The following is a 19128-nucleotide window of genomic DNA, read 5'->3' on the forward strand; positions in this document are numbered from 1 at the left end:
CCTCCCACAGTCCAAAAACACGTTGGTAGGTGGATGGCCGTAGGTGTGAGTGAATTTGTGTGTGTGTGTAATCCTGTGAAGGACTGGCGCCCCCTCCAGGGTGTGTCCCTGACTTGCACCCAGTGATTCCGGGTAGGCTCCGGACCCACCGTGACCCTGAACTGGATAAGTGCTTACAGACAATGAATACAATGCCATGGTTATGCAATTTGCTTATTGTGATAATGAGGTAGGCTAATTGTTGTTTCTATTTTTTTCCTAAGATAACAAGCCAGTTTATTCTTCTCAATATTTTTTGATAAAATGATAGTTATCCAGAGTAAAACAAAGTCCACAACAATGAAGAATGTGGAGCGTGAGCTGAAATGTAGTCAATAAAGACACCTGGAGGGGTTTGATTTGTCCAAAAAATTTATTATAAAGATTAAAAGTAGGCAATATTCTATGGCAAACCTGTCACACAGAGTGTACTTCCGTAGGTCCATCTCGTTATGAGGTGGAAACGTGCGTGCTGTGTCCAGTACTAAACTATTCTGTCCGTGCTCTGCCCACAAACACGCTCTTTTATTTTAGCAGCTGGGAAAGGGTTGGACAGTTGCTAGGTTGTAATTATAATTATTAATAGTTTGTAATTGTGTGAAATTATCATAATCTAATTAATGTAAGAATGATGGCAAATTACTCTCTTTAGATTAGCAACAACAACATACTCTCAGTAGCGACACTGAACTTAAACCCTGAGGGGCGGGGTCGTCTGCCGTGGTTGTGGGCAGAGCATGGACAGATCATTCATTTCTATCTCACTGCCTCTGTAAAATATGACTTCTAATCTCGATAAACACACAACATATAAAATTAAATACAAATATAACGTGAATAAATAAAAATAAATACATTTTAAATATTGTCCCCAAATGGTCAGACGCACACCAACACCTGCAGTTAAACAGAAACAGCCGGTCCTGTTCGACCGTGACCGCCTGGGATTAGCGAAGACTAAAAGCAGGTGCTTCAGCAGCTTATAAACAGGTCCACGAAGCTAAAGCTCTTCTCTAAAGTGCGTTTGTAAGTGTAAGATAAGCACAGTAGGCGTCTCTGATCTATAAGCTCATGATTTTCACAAGGGAATGCTATGACATGCTACGAGTGGTGCACGTACAACCCAATACTGTAATTACTTTCCAATAATGTCACAACACCAAGAGCATGTCATTAAAGATGTAATAAAGCTCTGTTATGGAATGATCTTGTTAAATAATTATGCTTCAAACCGAGGTGTCCTGCGATGATCAGATTTTATATGTGGATGTAAACACACTGAGTATAGATGCTGTATTTACATTATTGGGTTTTTATTACGTTTTTAGATCAAGTTCCATGAATTTTATACATTTTCTGTGGTTACATTTATTGTTTTACACTATTGGCTTCTACCCAACATAAGGCAACCAATGGGGACTGGACAAGAGAATGCAGAACCATGTCTGACCAGAGTCACAGGCAAACACTAGAGAGCGTCAGGTCTCCAGCGAAGGACAAGGACAAGAACACTTGAGTCTTTTTGTGTTTTTAGGCACAAAGGTCCCACGAGTATTTAGACAGAAACAACACTACACTCAATCTTTCACTTCTAAGTGCTACTGACCCCCAATGTTCCCTGTGGTCAACCCATGCTTTTTCCAGCACGCACTGTAAAGAAACTTCTTCATATGAAGGCTTTGTCGTTCATTACTCGATGCTTTTTAACCACGTGTTCTGTCCAAAGCAAAAGAAAACCTCTGAGAAGCTCGTGTCTGAGCATTCGCCAGCCTTTCATTTAAAGCCTGTGTATTTGGAGCCACACCTCTTGTGTGTGTGGATGAGCCTGAGCTGATGAGCGTTAAGCAGAAGAACCATCCCGTCTGCTTCAGGGGAAACCTCTACCCCGATAAACACGAGGCCGCACTAACGTTGTTGTTCTGTCCATCCTCCATGGCCTGGGTCGACTCCTTTGTGATAAGGTCATTGCCCTCTGTGTCCACTTCAGTTTTCCTCGACCTTTTCGAAAGGACAGAATAAAGGATAAATAGTTTTTTGTTGACGTGAACAGGCCGGTCAATATCTGTTATCTGTAATTGGAAAGTAAAAATAAATTATATTAATATCATTCATTCACTGTCTGTAAGCACTTATACAGTTCAGAGTCGCAGTGAGTCTGGAGCCCACGTGGAATCACGAGGCGCAAAGCGGGGACACACACTAACACCTATGGACACGTTTGAGTCACCAATCCACCTAGCAAAGTGTGTTTTTGGAGTGTGGGAGGAAACCCACGCAGACACAGGGAGAACACACCACACTCCTCACAGACAGTCACCTGGAGGAAACCCACGCAGACACAGGGAGAACACACTACACTCCTCACAGACAGTCACCCAGAGCGGGACTCAAACCCACAACCTCCAGGTCCCTGGAGCTGTGTGAATGCAACACTACCTGCTGTTATAAATAACGCTAAATAAAATTAAAATGGCTTAAAACTGAAAAGTTGTCTGTTTTCACAAGATTTCTCTTACTTTTCTCTGTTGAAAATGATGAAGTCTCTTTGCACGTTGTCCAAGCGCTGTTGGAGCTGACCGTTCTGTGAAATCAAAAATACATTTAAGAGTATTTCAAAGAACATGTAAGCAACAAGTAAAGAAGTCATTATTTCACATCTGTTACTTGTTAATCATTCATTCATCATCTGTAAGCGCTAATCCAGTTCACGGTCACGGTGGGTCCGGATGCCTACCCGGAATCACTGGATGCAAGTCAGGAACACACCCTGGAGGGGGCGCCAGTCCTTCACAAGGCAACACACACACACTTGAGTCACCAATCCACCTACCAATGTGTGTTTTTGGACCGTGGGCATCTGTCTCAAGAAGAAGAATTTCAAGTGTCGCCAGCTGATTTTAAGCTTAGTTCAGTTTAAACCTCCACTGTTTTCCTCACATCAGTGTACACACCTTTTTATATGAAGAGCATTCATCAGGAATTAGTCACCCTTAGCTGCAGTAACAGACTCTACTCGTCTAGACACTGAACCATTGCTGTGAGGATCTAATGGTATTTATGCATGGGAGCGTTAGTGAGGTCAGGAATTCTTCACTGAGGATTAATTCTACATCCCAACTCCACTCCAATAAACAAATCTTCCCGTTTTGTTCAGTACTCGTTCATGTTTGACAGCCGTGGCCCTGATGTATCGAGAAGAGGGCTTAGGACTGAAAAGTTGTTGGTTCGATTTCCACGACTGGCAAGAAACAGCACTGTCCACAGCACTGAACCCACAACTGCCCCATGGGAGCTCTGGGTGTGTGTTCACAGCCCCTAGTGCTGCCACAGTTGGGTTAAATGTGGAAGACACGTTACATTGTACATTGACAAATACTTTTATATTTTATTCAGGTTTAGGGGCAAAAGAGGGTTTGAGAAGGAAGGGATGAGACAGAGAAAAAGATAGCAGCAGCCATGGGTCACTTTTTTTAAAATATACTTTACTTTCTCACAGCCGGAGCTTAAGTTTCCTCAGCATTATCTGTGATCTAATTGAACTAATCCCCATGTCCATTACGAGTTCTATCAGAGATGGGAGAGAGAAGAAAATGTGGAAGAGAAAAAGAGTGGGTGAAAAGTGGAGGGAAAGCAAAAGTAGGAAATGCTGTTTAAAAACTGAGAGGGCGGCAGAGAGCAAGTGAGAGAAGCTGATGTAGAGAGTGTAGTGTTGCGGGGCAGACACCAGGGCACAACCGTTCACACACTATTGATCCACACTGCTTTGGAAATAGACCACGTACTGAACTTCTCCCTGTGTCTCTATTCTTCTGGCTGTCCCTCTTTCTCCTCACAGTTGCTCACATTCCACCTCTTCATCCTCAAGCTGATCAATTACCACTGGGCAATGCTGATCAAATCAATATCACAATATTTGCCAACTTCATCCAGAATGCGCTCATTGATTCTGTCCGTCTCTCTCCGTTTGTTTCCTATTTAACCGTTTAACCGAGTGGTCGAACTAAACAACATACCAAAGGAAAACTGGGTTCTGACACTAAAACAGGTAAGTGTGTTTGATAACTTCCAAATCAATCAGTTCAAACCTATTGCAATCAATAACACCACAGGTATTTTGCAGATATATTATGGCATTTTCAAATTGAACCAGAGGGGGGCAATACAGCTTTTCAGAACACGTTTTATGTGGGGAAATGATTGAAGAACTGGAAGCTCATGTATATGTAAATTGATTTAATGTACGTTTATTAAAATAACAATAATTATTGATAATTATATATTTTTAAGTATAGATCTGACAGGGAATCCGTGAGCATCACTGACCTCTTGGACCAATAAGGCTTTCCTCCCTTCAGTCTGTGTGATGCTAACTGACAGCGGTTTGACTGGTATCTAGTGTTCTCCTCCAAGCGTGTTGATCTTACAACCTCTTGGGCGTTACATCTGCAGTGTTTTGAAAAGTTACAGTGTGCTGCCATCACCCTCAAGGCCTGGTGGAGGGGGGTCTAGCTAGAGAATGGAACTGGCAGTGACTAAAAACTCAGGAGAAGATTTAGGACATTTAGAGTGTAAATGAACTGGTGCATGGAAAGGTTTCACTAGACTCTTGGGGATTCCAGCGCTCAGCTTGTGTTCCTCGTGCTACACAGAGTAGAATAAACAAAACACTGTGTTCCTTTACTCCAGAACACGAGCTGCAGGAGTCACCTTGAAGATACTGCTGCAGCCAGAGTGTAATGCATGGCTGCCTCAGCAGAGTTAGCGTTAGCAAAACTCAAGCCCACGCTGGCGAAAGCGCAATTAAATCAGCCAGGCAAGACGTATCCCGCCTCTTTTCATTAACCCGCCCTCAGATCATTTATTTATTATTTTTTGTTTGTTGCATGAATAAAACTGAGCTTTGGATGCTGCTCACCTTTAGCAGGAGCACCCTGCACACAAGGCTAACGCATTAGCAGAAGTGCAGGTTCAGAATAAGCCTTTAGCCTTTAGTGTTCAGGGTTGGCTGAAGTGTTTTAAGATTGGATTTCATAAAAACTATCAGGCAACGTGACGCCAGCTCCTTTAGTTTGAAAGCTCTGCAGGATAGATATTTATGTACATTCAATTACTGAACAGCTACGTTTGTATATGACATTGCTATGGGGGAAAACGTTCAGCTTGGACACTTTACACTGTGTTAGAATGCGCTGAGTAGTTATTATTAGTAGTGGAAGTGTTAGTAGATGTAGCATCAGTCATACTAACAGCAGGAGTCGCGGTAGTAGAGATGTCAATAACCTTTAATAAAAGCTGGCGACAGGAGGCACCATGAATGTTAGCAAGGCAACGTGGGTGAGGTCAGTGAGGTGACAAATTTGAGCAAACGTTATTCATTTCAGGGTCACGGTGGGGCCAGAGCCTACCTGGAATCACTGAGCGCAAGGCACATACCCTGGAGGGGGCACCAGTCCTTCACTGGGCAACACACACACTCACACATTCACACCTAGGGACACTTTTGGGTGTGTTTTTGGACTGTGTGAGGAAACCCATGCGGACACGGGGAGAACACACCTTCACAGACAGTCTCCTCATAGAGGATATATAATACTAATAGTAGCAGTAGTATAAACAGCATAATTAACATTAATTGTAGTATAAATATTAACATTAGGACAAATATTAGCAATAGCAGTCGTGTCATATACGCAGCAGTATAAATATTATTCATTCATTCATTCATCGTCAGGGTCGTGGTAGGATAAATATTAGCATTTATCAGTAGCAATAGTTACCTGTGGAGAGCTGCCTGAGCCACCGTTCTCTCTGGTTTTTCTCGCCAGTCTCTTCTTCTTCTTGTGCAGTGGCTTTGACTCCAGGATCATCTCCTCCAGCTCAAATGTTGGGTCACAGTTGAGTCTCCGTCTCTACAGGTTTATAAACAACACTGTCACTGAACAGGAAGTTGAAAGCTGACATCTTTTAAGAAGATCCACTATGAATTGGGCCCTTTTTAAAAAAGGTGTCCATCGTTTGTATTCATGTTGCTTCAAAATGGCCCCCACTGCGTGAACCCTGTCTTGGATGTTAACATTGATAACTTACATTAGGGATGAAGCCTGGTGGCACCTGTTTGCTGAGCACAACGTCCCAGTTCACGAAAGAGAGGTGGTCCATATCCTGCAGCTCTGAGAGGCAGGAGAGACGCTTCTGAGCATCCACACACAGCAGCTGAAAAACAGCACACACACACACACACACACACATCAAGTAGATTTGTTAATCAGGTTTCTCACACTGTATAATGATGTTCTCTATCAAAATGAATAAAAGAACGTTGCACTCATGACAGATATCAGGTAGAAGGGTTTATTACAGTGACGACCAATCATCTCCATTCTAACGGGAATGTGGATGTCTAAAATGAACAGATGTTTACTGTTTAAAACTATAACAGAGTGTGATGATTTAGACACACAGCTCCAGAGCAAAACTACTGAAGTACATTCCAGGAGTCGGTTGCACAAAACATTCATTTATTCATTATCTGTAAGCCTTATCCAGTTCAGGGTCGCAGTGGGTCCAGAACCTCCCTGGAATCATTGAGCACAGGGCAGGAATACACCCTGGAGGGGGCGCCAGTCCTTCACAGGGCAACACGCGCACACACACACATTCAATCACACCTACGAACACTTTTGAGTCGCCAATCCACCCACCAACGTGTGTTTTTGGACTGTGAGAGGAAACCGGAGCACCCGGAGGAAACCCACGCAGACACAGGGAGAACACACCACACTCCTCACAGACAGTCACCCGGTGTGGAAATCGAACCCACAACCTACAGGTCCCTGGAGCTGTGTGACTGTGACACTACCTGCTGCACCACCGTGCCGCTCTGTTGCATAAAACACCTTCAGTTAATATTTTCCTTCAAGCCCAAGTTAAGGTTTCTTTAAAATAAAATTGTTTGCACAAAACTTTTCTTTAATGTTTTCTTAAAATGTTCACATATGTATTTAAGGTTTTTTCCTTATCTTTATCTTATCCCTTAAGGAATCCCTTAAAGTTTGTTAAACCGTTGCACAAAGCACCTTAGAAACCAAACTAAGGAAAACAACTAAAGGTTCCTCTGACACTTAAGGTCAAACACGGCCAAATTTATGGCGATAAATGAACGTATCCCGAGGAGAGTGTTCCGCGACTGGGGGAAACCCACTGGATACGCTTAACGACGAGCAGTCGATTTTAAATTATAGATTTGATTGGCAGTCAATCCATGATTTGTTTAATCATCTTGAGTTGAATCATGCTACTTTCTGCAGCTGTGCTCTTCCTTAAGGGATCCTCCCAGTCAGTAATAGGCAAGGTATCAACAGTGTGCCGCATCACTCTCCGAGGTTTAAATGTCCTCGCCCGTCTGCTTTTACTGTATTCCTCCAGAAGTGTCTTTTCCTCCTCTGACCAATTTGGTTTTCTTGTTGTCTTTTCTTCCATTTTTTCTGAAAAGTTTGTGAGCTGGTACAAGGGAGGTGATAATGGATATCACAGCGAGTGCATGTAAACAACGGTTTCCAAGGAAACAATAGAATTTTACAGTAAAACATCTGATGTGCAGTAAATCTCTTAACACATTTACTTACATAAGGATATCATTTAAGGGAGATTAAGTAAATCCCTCAGTGAAGGAGAAATTAGGCCTTAAGTGCACTTTACATTTCTGCTAGGAGGGGACACTATTAAAAACTGTGTTTACCCGTCTTAACAGGGTCTTCATCTCGGCTGACCAGGTGGCTGGGTAGCAGGGCGGGCTTTTATGGAAGGACTGCAGGATCTCACTGGCTGGTGTGGTGGAGCGCATTATGTAAGGCCTCTGAAAAATAAGTGAGAAGGACAGTTTAGAGCTTAAAACTGTAATTAACGTCAGGAATTTTAATTCCTGCACTCAGCTTTAGACTCAGTCAGTTGTCCAGTAGTTTTCCACCACAGAATGAGTTCGATAAAAGAGAGCTGAAGGTTGCACATTGTAAAATAAAGATTGAAATACAAGGAGCCTTGGAAATAAAATCCTAAATTTGCCTTAAAAAGGAAACACTGTTCCAGGAACGCTTCTTCACAAGGGGGCGCTATACGCTTTCAGGTCATTGCTGTGTGCATCAATGAAAGGTAGGAAAATGGCATAAACCAGCCAATCAGAACACAGAGCTGTAGATAAACGGGCAGGGTCATTGTTTACAGTGGGTGTAGATCAGAGTGAAATATGATATGTGTGTGTTGCCCTCCTGCTGAGTTTGTGAACAGTGGAGAAAAGTAGCCAACACGCCTCGTGTCGCACTACACACAGCCCAAGAAAACACACACACAGCCTTTTTTATTTTCATTTATTTATGTATCTAACACACTGTAAATGACCCATTCAGCTCCATTGTGTGATAAAGCTTTATTTGAGGCTCTGAGTTCTTTTTGGAGTTTCTTAAACTCAACATGCCCTTGGATGTCGTCACCGTTCACACTGAGAAATCAACTCTTCATTGGTTCCAGCTGGGAATTAACTTTTCTGGTTCAAAATAAGGCTGTGCAATATCGCATCGTGTGCAATAATATCGCAAAGTTTGTTTAACCTTGTGGGGTCGAAGAACTCGCCGGCGCGTCAATGACCATTCACGATGTTCCTATTAATATCTTAGTGATAACACAGAGCAGTAACACAGTTCAAACACTCTGTGAATGTGCAGAAACTGCTCTTTCGATCGCATGTAATTACGCCATGCAGTTACACCTTATAATATGGCGTACACTCGTTACGTGAGTGATTTAGGCACAGAGACAGGTACTGTGGAAATTTGCTCTGCGTTCAAAAATTTGCTCTATAAGATGAGTGATTTCGTTTGGAGGTGGTTTGGAAATAAAATATCAAAATTCTAAATCATTTTATACAATGTCAGAATCTTGGTAACTTACAGTTGTTTAGCATAATTACCCCAACTTCCGGCCACTTTACAATTACAATATTGGAAATCTTAGCTAACTGTAAATAAATAGAAGTACTTTACTCACTCAAATCAACATTTTTCAGGAGTCATATGTGTGTCGATTAATGTCCAAGACTTGCTTGACTTTAAAAGAAAATATGTTTTTAGATAAAAACACTTTTGTTTAAGTATGCGCCAATGCTGCTAAGATTATTAGCGCCCGCTAACTTCGGCCACCTCCCCTGCTTGTGACAGTCAAACGAGACAGTTACTACCACATTCAGTGGTTTTGAGAGGTTCACAGTGAGATTACATTTGTCCTGTGTTGGTATCCGTACTCTACATGTAAGGATTACACTGGCGGTAGATTTTCCCCTCAGAGAAAAGGAAGCTAACCGCTAAGCTAACTTTTATACTGAGGGGAAATATCTGTCGCAAAATGGAAATGTGTTGTGTTCCACATGCATTTTTGCACACAAAGAATTACAACACTGTTAGAGATACTTAAATATTGTTTGATGTGTGATTTCCTGCAAGACTGATGTTTAAATGCCCTAATAAGGCTTGATCTTATGTTTTATTGTTTTACCCAATGCGATTGGTGAAGAGAGAGAGCGGAATTGCACCATATACGGCAAATAGGGGACGGCCGGTGACTGATTCAAAATAAACAAACGTTTACACATTTATTGTTTCTTATAAATGTCTGAAATGGTTTGAAATTTGTACTAAAATTAAATGTAATTAATTAATATAATTTAAATAAAAATTTAATATATTATTAATATTAATATAATATGGGTTTTGTTGAAATAGAGTGTTCTTGAAGTGATTACAATTATTTTCAGTGTTATTTTCAAATCGCCAAAAATATCATTATTGACAAAATACCCTGAAATATCGTGATATTATTTTAGGGCCATATCGCCCACACCTAGTTCCAAAACCAATTACTGTTGGTGGAAACACACTGAACGTATCCAAATTAGGTTCTCAAATGGAGACCCTAACTTTAGGAGATTGCAAATTCAACCACTCAGCTACAGCCAGGTCTCCAAGAACCTATAGTCGGTCCTCCCTTTTCCTCTAACACTCGGCATGAGTGGGTGTTTTTCTTCTGATATAATATCACAGGGCAGCTAATATTCTCCTGTACGCGTATTGAGCTCTCCAGTGATGATGTGTTAGTGGCAGTGAGCATGTTCTAGCCTTTGCCCTCGCAGCTAGATAGAAGGTAGAACCAAAAGATATGTTAAGTGTGTAAAATTTCACCTGTCCTCTGAGCAGCTCATAAGCAGTTATTCCCAGTGACCACCAGTCCACAGCAAACGAGTAGCCGGAGTGTGTTCCTTCAAACGGCTGGAAAAGCTCTGGAGCTGCAGAGGTCAGAAACATCACAGAATGTGACAGGACATCGACTTAAAAGCAAGGATTTAAAATGTGTTCTGGTGTTCCTCTGCTTCTGTTTCATGCATAAATGGACATCTCCCTGTCAGCTTGGGAGCCACATTCATATTCATTCATAAAATAAACATGGCCCTTTTCCACATCCCTGCTACTTTCTCCCTTTTCATTCCTCGCTTTAAAACACAGGGCATAATGAGACTGGACGAAACACGATGGCCCCGAGGTCAGAGTGAGGCAGAGTGTTCTGGTCGTCCTGTTACACTGTGTCTCGTATCATTTATTTATGCATACTTTGCTGCAATGCAATTCCTTGTTTGACTCAATATTACCACCATTTCTATTAGAATTTAACTTATTTTAATTACTTATTAATTACTTACTTTTCTATTGTTTTTATTTGTCATTCTTTTTAATATTTTTGTCATTTCATTTTGATGGATTAAAATAAGGGGCGCCACGTTGGCGCAGCAGGTAGTGTTGCAGTCACACAGATCCAGGGGCCTGGAGGTTGTGGGTTCGATTTCCTGCTCCGGGTGACTGTCTGTGAGGAGTGTGGTGTGTTCTCCCTGTGTCCGTATGGGTTTCCTACGGGTGACTGTCTGTGAGGAGTGTGGTGTGTTCTTTCTGTGTCTGTGTGGGTTTCCTCCGGGTGACTGTCTGTGAGGAGTGTGGTGTGTTCTCCCTGTGTCTGTGTGGGTTTCCTCCGGGTGACTGTCTGTGAGGAGTGTGGTGTGTTCTCCCTGTGTCTGTGTGGGTTTCCTCCGGGTGACTGTCTGTGAGGAGTGTGGTGTGTCCTCCCCGTGTCTGAGTGGGTTTCCTACGGGTGACTGTCTGTGAGGAGTGTGGTGTGTTCTCCCTGTGTCCACGTGGGTTTCCTCCGGGTGACTGTCTGTGAGGAGTGTAGTGTGTTCTCCCCGTGTCTGCATGCGTTTCCCCCGGGTGACTGTCTGTGAGGAGTGTGGTGTGTTCTCCCTGTGTCCGCGTGGGTTTCCTCCGGGTGACTGTCTGTGAGGAGTGTGGTGTGTTCTCCAATTTGTCCTCTTTTGAACTCTGGTAAGTCACCCATAATGTTGTGTGCGTTGCAATATTTTGAGCAAAACTGTGCTCTTACCCTCTGCTAATTGAATCTTCACACTCTGCTCTTACTGGTGCAATGTGCAATTAATGAAGATTGGCCACCAGGCTGCTTCAATTTAGCCATGAAACCTCCCACACTAAAATGACAGGTGTTTGAGTTTCATTGTCCAACCCCTCTATAATATCACTGTTATTTTATATAAATATATTTAAAGAATAGTTTTGAGTACTCTTACCCATATATGGCTTTGTCCCAGCGATGGAAGTGGCTTTTAGGTCGTCCTTTACGATTGTGGCGATGTTAAAATCTGTCAGATGAGCGTGACCTGGGAGTAAACAATACAACAACAAAACAGTCCTCAGTGTCATTCTGCTGAAATTAACCATTCGCTCATAGCAGTAATAAACACTTCACAGGAGGGCGTTGAGATTACATTTTTAAATAATTGTTCTTCTGAATAAAACCACACCATATGTTCAAACATGTTTAGACACCTCCTCATCCACCGTTTCCTCTGAAATGAAGTATATTATTTAGGAGTGTGTCCCCACTGCTGCACTAACACGAAAATATTCCCAGCTACAAAAGCGGGGCATGCCATAAAAGCCTTGGGAAACACTGCTGTAGACTTTGGGGCTCTATAGTAAAACATACAGGATTGGGGCAATATATGAGGGTGCAGCACATGTGGGTGAAAATGTATATTACATGAGGGTGAGAGGGTGGAGTATATGAGGGTGAGAGAGTGCACTGAATGAGTGTATGATAATAAGAGGGTGTGAGCTCCTGATGTAGGGTTTGGAGATATAGGGCAGAGCGGATGTTAATGGGGTAAATGGGGTGACATTGCCAGCAGCTTTCACCTCCCCACCTCACCCCAGAGGGAGAGAGAACTAGAGCACAGAGTTTTTTTTGTGTGTGTGTGTGTGCTGGCTTGAGTTTTTCAGAGAGAAAGAGAGCGAGAGACAGAGACAGAGAGATATGCAGGGTTTTCTCTCAGTAGTGTGAGTGTGTGTGTATTTGTATGTGTGGTGGGAATGCCAAACAGGACAGTGTAGGCAGGAAGCTATTACACAAACTGATCACACACACACACACACATTTTTTTACAGCGTGTTCTTTTGTCCTCTCTCTCTTCCTTGTTCTTTTCTAACGAAGGGCGATAATTTCCCTAAATGATGGTTATATTAAGTTCTCTTTAAATCAGTTTATCTTACTGTATCATCCATCATAAATATCCCTCACTCTCGCCCCACTCTCCTGTCTGACTCACACTCTCTCTGGTTGGTTGGGATGTGTGTGTGGTGGTGAAGCAGTAAACTCGTTCGGCAGTGGAGAATCACCCACACACACCAACGTCCTGTGAGTCAGCACTTTTTTTTTTTTTGGTTCTGCCCACTCCACCACCCTCACGGGTTAATGAGAGCGAGAGAGAGAGAGAGAGAGTAGGCTCAATGGATTTGATGACGTTATCATATTATCAGACAGTATTAGTGGTGACTTTAATGGGCTGTTTTCCTTTGTTGTGTCTTTAAGACAGATCTATGTTTGACTCCTGCTCTTGGTTCTAAAAGCAGACCAGACCATAAATACCCACTCACTCAGGTAAGTACTCTCAGCCACTCATGTAAACACTCAGTCATCCATTCAGGTTAACAATCATTCACTCACTCATTTAAATAATCACTCATATTCTCACTCATGTAAAAACTCACTCCCATACTCACACACTGACTCACTCATTCACTCACTCCCATACTCACACACTGACTCACTCATTCACTCACTCCCATACTCGCACACTGACTCACTCATTCACTCATTCACACTAACATTCACTCACTCATTCTCACACTCATATATACTGTCTCACATACTCACACACTGACTCACTCATTCATGCACACAAATATTCACTCACTCACATATACTGTCTCACATACTCACACACTGACTCACTCATTCACTCACTCCCATACTCACACTGACTCACTCATTCACTCACTCAAATATTCACTCACTCACATATACTGTCTCACATACTCATTCACTCACTCCCATACTCACACACTGACTCACTCATTCACTCACTCATTCTCACACTCATATACTGTCTCACATACTCACACACTGACTCACTCATTCACTCACACTAACATTCACTCACTCATTCTCACACTCATATATACTGTCTCACATACTCATTCACTCACTCACATACTGTCTCACATACTCACACACTGATTCACTCATTCACGCACACAAATATTCACTCACTCACATATACTGTCTCACATACTCACACACTGACTCACTCATTCACTCACTCACATATACTGTCTCACATACTCACACACTGACTCACTCACTCATTCACTCACACTAACATTCACTCACTCATTCTCACACTCATATATACTGTCTTACATACTCATTCACGCACACAAATATTCACTCACTCACATATACTGTCTCACATACTCACACACTGACTCACTCATTCACGCACACATATATTCACTCACTCACATATACTGTCTCACATACTCACACACTGACTCACTCATTCACTCACACAAATATTCACTCACTCACATATACTGTCTCACATACTCACACACTGACTCACTCATTCACTCACAAATATTCACTCACTCACATACTCACACTCATATATACTGTCTCACACACTGACTCACTCATTCATGCACACAAATATTCACTCACTCACACACTGACTCACTCATTCACTCTCACTAACATTCACTCACTCATTTATACTGTCTCACATACACACTGACTCACTCATTCACGCACACAAATATTCACTCACTCACATATACTGTCTCACATACTCATACACTGACTCACTCATTCACTCTCACTAACATTCACTCACTCATTTATACTGTCTCACATACGCACACACTGACTCACTCACATATACTGTCTCACATACTCACACACTGACTCATTCACTCACACAAATATTCACTCACTCACATATACTGTCTCACATACTCACACACTGACTCACTCATTCACTCTCACTAACATTCACTCACTCATTCTCACACTCATATATACTGTCTCACATACTCATTCACTCACACAAATATTCACTCACTCATATATACTGTTCAAGTTCAAGAAGTTTATTGTCATTTCAGCAGTATATAGTGTTTACAGTACACAGTGAAACGAAATAGCGTTCCTCCAGGACCAAGGTGCTACATAAGACAATACACAACATTAAAGTGCGACTAGTGTAAAGCTAGTGCAACATGAAACAAACTGCACATACTGCACATACTCAAACACTCACTCATTCAGTCACAAGCATTCAGTCACAAACATTCACTCACTCACATATGCTGTCTCACACACTCACTCATAGCAGCAAATTTCTTTGATGAAGTACAGATTTGAACAAAGCCACAAGGTGCTGCCTTTACAAAAAGATATTTTTTTACAAGTACATCCTTCTACAAGTAGAAAATCAAAACCGAGTTGTGAACACCTGATTATTTACAGGAATATGTGAAATACACCGTGATAACCTCAGGACAGAACCTAAACATCAGTTCAGTCGGCCCTAAATACTGCAGCGTTTAAAGCATGAACATTTTAAATGGCTTTTTCAGCAGCTTACTTTACATTCATCAATAATCAGGTTTCCTCTGCTACATAAAGCTATTTCAACTAGTGCCTCAGTGGCTTTTCAATTTGGTTAATTAAAGACTGCAACAGGCATTCAATTAATCTTTTCTCTTTCTTTTTGTCTTGAAATGACACTCACTGTCAGGAAGCTCACTACACTTACCAGAATACAAGGTGTGCAGAGGGTTGCCAACTTTCTGAATTCAAAATAAGGAACACAGAGGCTGGGGGACCAGTACGCATTTATAAATCCTATTCGACTGCAGTAAAACAGATAAAACGTTTTTGTTGTCAGACATTTATTAAGCCAACTGCCATCAGGACTGTCAGGGCCTGTCAGTAGCCTTTTTAAACAATGGCAAAGCAGTGTCTGTCCATGTATTTTGCAACTACTGCATTACCAGTTTAAATAACTATTATTTTAAGTTGTTCCTTAATTACAATAAGATCTGAAGTGAAAGAATCTTATTGGTCTAAAAGACAGTCACATTCTCATTATCATATGACCATTCAAAATGTCATAGATTCAATTATTTATTTAGGACTCTTATCTTACACGTGTAATGTGAATGTGAGTGAGTGAGTGAGTATGTGAGACAGTATGAGTATATGTGAGTGAGTGAATGTTTGTGTGAGTGAATGTTTATGACTGAATGAGTGAGTGAATATATGAGCCAGTATAGTGAGTGTGTGAGAATGTGAGTGAGTGAATGTTTATGACTGAATGAGTGAGTGAATATATGAGCCAGTATAGTGTGTGTGAGAATGTGAGTGAGTGAATGTTTATGACTGAATGAGTGAGTGAATATATGAGCCAGTATAGTGAGTGTGTGAGAATGTGAGTGAGTGAATGTTTATGACTGAATGAGTGAGGGAGTGAATATATGAGACAGTATAGTGAGTGTGTGAGAATGTGAGTGATTGAATGTTTATGACTGAATGACTGAGTGAGTGAATATATGAGCCAGTAGTGAGTGTGTGAGAATGTGAGTGATTGAATGTTTATGACTGAATGAGTGAGTGAATATATGAGACAGTATAGTGAGTGTGTGAGAATGTCAGTGAATGTTTGACTGAATGAGTGAGAGAGTGAATATATGAGACAGTATAGTGAGTGTGTGAGAATGTGAGTGATTGAATGTTTATGACTGAATGAGTGAGTGAATATGAGCCAGTATATTAAGTGTGTGAGAATGTGAGTGAGTGAATGTTTATGACTGAATGAGTGAATATATGAGAGAGTATAGTGAGTGTGTGAGAATGTCAGTGAATGTTTGACTGAATGAGTGAGTGAGTGAATATGAGACAGTATAGTGAGTGTGAGAATGTCAGTGAATGTTTATGACTGAATGAGTGAGTGAATATGAGCCAGTATAGTGAGTGTGTGAGAATGTGAGTGATTGAATGTTTATGACTGAATGAGTGAGTGAATATGAGCCAGTATAGTGAGTGTGTGAGAATGTGAGTGAGTGAATGTTTATGACTGAATGAGTGAGGGAGTGAATATATGACAGTATAGTGAGTGTGTGACAATGAGTGAGTGAATGTTTATGACTGAATGAGTGAGTGAGTATGTGTGTGAGTGAATATGTGTGTGAATGAATGAGTGAGTCAGTGTATATATTAGTGAGTATGCGAGTGAGAATGTGAGTGATTATTTAAATGTGTGAGTGAATGATTATTAACCTGAATGACTGATTGTTTACATGAGGAGTGACTGAGAGTGAATGAGTGTTTGTGAGCAAGTGAGTATTTACATTGTAACATGTTGTTAATGTTATTGTTAGTCTATAAAATTATCTACTGTGATTTTTATGTATAAATAATTACTGTGATGTATCTGTGATGTGTTGAGGGAGAATGAACTGTAGTTTCTCCAGGACACGGTGCTAAGATTAGTTCTATCTAAAAGCAGAGCTGTTCTCAGTTTTTCAGCACTGACCTGCTGCACTCAGGACCACTGCATAACAACCCCCTGTAGGAGGGACTGTGACTCCATTGGCTGCATCACTGAATGATGGACAAATAGCTGTGGCTGCTGATCGGCTTAAAAAAGGTGACAACCAATGAAAATCAAGTTCTCTGTGGAGCCGTGGAGAATGTGCCCCTCGCTCCGGCTGAGGGAGAGCTGCTGGATTCTGTCCCAATCCATCCCCGAATAATAGTTTGGCCTGCCACAAGAATCTGCAACAAAACGCGCCCCATACCTACGGAAGTGTATTGTTGCCACACACGATAAAAAAAATCCTCTGTATGTCAAAGCATCTCGTTATTATGAGATAAGCATCTCATTGTTATGAGATAGTATTTCATTATTATGGTTGTTATGCAGTGGTCCTGATTGCAGCATGTCAGTGCTGAAAAACTGGGAACAGCTGTGCTTTTAGATAGCAATAACATTAGCACCATGTCCTGGAGAAACTACAGTTCATACTCCCTCAACACATCACAGATTTGAATCAAAGTAATTCTATATACATAAAAATCACATAATAATTTTATAGATTAACCACAACATTAACAACCTGCATTGTAAATACAATGTAAACACTCAAATGCTCACATAAACACCCACTCACTCAGTGGCTCGAGTCGGAACAGTATTGGTATTACCGACAGAATGGAGACAGAAATATCTCATAATTACAAGATACATATCTCATTATCTCATAAGTGTATTGCTGCCACACTGGATTTAAAGAAAAAACCTCAGTATGTTGGTACTATGAGATAGTATCTCATTATTATGAGATAATTATCCTCAGTATGTGGTTATTACGAGATAATATCTCATTATTACGAGATAATTATCCTCAGTATGTGGTTATTACGAGATAATATCTCATTATTACGAGAATTATCCTCAGTATGTTGTTACTACTAGATAGTATCTCATTATTACAAGATAATTATCCTCAGTATGTTATTATTATGAGAAAGTATCTCATTAACAAAGCTTATTAACAAAAGACAGATAATAGACACACATGAGATAGTATCTCATTTTTGCGAGATAATTATAATGAGATAACTATCTCATAATAACAACATACTGAGGATTTTTTTAAATGCAGTGTGGCAGCAATACACTTTCGTAGGCGACAGAGAACCGTTGTTGAAAATGAAAGGATTTGGGGGTGGTCTAACAGGTTTTAACGATTTCTATGAGGTGCTCTGTTTCTCAAATACTCTTAGGGACTGCTCTATAACAGGGAGCTATTTTGCTTCACATCAGTGACACTTTGTCCATGTTAAAGGGACAGTTACAACAACAATAAAAACAAAATCAACAGTTCTGTTGAAACACATACAGCCATTTACAACCTGATAAAGCAGTCGAGGTTTAAGATTACTAAACAATTCAACATGGTTTGAACTTTCTCTCAGTTGATGAAATACGAATAAAAAAGCAAATAAACGAATCAGCGTGCTCAACCATTCGGCTGGTCCTGCTCCTGACTGCGTGTGATGTCACGTGTGTGTCTAATGCGATGGCGGGCTTCAGTCTTCTCTCCTCCTCCATTTTTCATATTCATCTCTCTGCTACATTAGGCAGGGAAATGGAGCTATATTTTATGAAGCTGTCAGCTGCATGACTCCAGCAGAGCGGCTGACAGCAGCGGAGTCTTGGAGGGCGGCCACACTCCCCCCTGCCCACCACAAACACACACACCTTGCCTTCTCACTCAGTACTGCAGAAGTGTTTTTGACTTCTGCACTGATTAGGGTGACCAGACGTCCTCTTTTACTCGGACATGTCCTCTATTTTAGACTTAAAAAATGTCCGGCCGGAATTTCACAAACATCCGGCATTTTGTTTTTCTAGAACTTACATAGAACTTCGAGAAGTTTCGTTCACAAACTAGTCCCGCCCTTCCCTACTCCGATTGGTTCACTTGAGTGAGAAGGGGGCGTGGCGAAGTAGCCTAAAATCTTCTGATTGGACGGTCTGACTGTAGAGCTACCGTTATTGGTCGATAACCTTCTCTG

The 19128-nt window shown here is 41.3% G+C and overlaps 1 protein-coding gene across 4 annotated transcripts in view; it reads right to left on the minus strand.

Annotated features, from left to right (window-relative positions):
- Positions 1-439: 439 nt before the first annotated feature.
- The window catches only part of stk32a (serine/threonine kinase 32A), a 66017-nt gene continuing 47328 nt past the window's right edge, over positions 440-19128 (minus strand). For 2 of the 4 annotated variants that reach the window (XM_066645768.1, XM_066645767.1), the window contains exons 7-13: positions 11714-11803; positions 10266-10369; positions 7778-7894; positions 6127-6252; positions 5817-5948; positions 2556-2620; positions 440-2037 (exon numbers count right to left, since the gene is read on the minus strand). In XM_066645768.1, the coding sequence (XP_066501865.1) occupies positions 1920-2037; positions 2556-2620; positions 5817-5948; positions 6127-6252; positions 7778-7894; positions 10266-10369; positions 11714-11803 (752 nt within the window). In that variant the 3' untranslated portion in view covers positions 440-1919. Of the gene's footprint in view, positions 2109-2555; positions 2621-2664; positions 2897-5816; positions 5949-6126; positions 6253-7777; positions 7895-10265; positions 10370-11713; positions 11804-19128 lie in introns of those variants that run through there. The other 2 variants (XM_066645770.1, XM_066645769.1) reach the window with 2 other exon arrangements.

The sequence above is a fragment of the Hoplias malabaricus genome, chromosome 15, assembly GCF_029633855.1.
Source record: "Hoplias malabaricus isolate fHopMal1 chromosome 15, fHopMal1.hap1, whole genome shotgun sequence".
NCBI classification, from domain to species: Eukaryota; Metazoa; Chordata; class Actinopteri; order Characiformes; family Erythrinidae; genus Hoplias; species Hoplias malabaricus.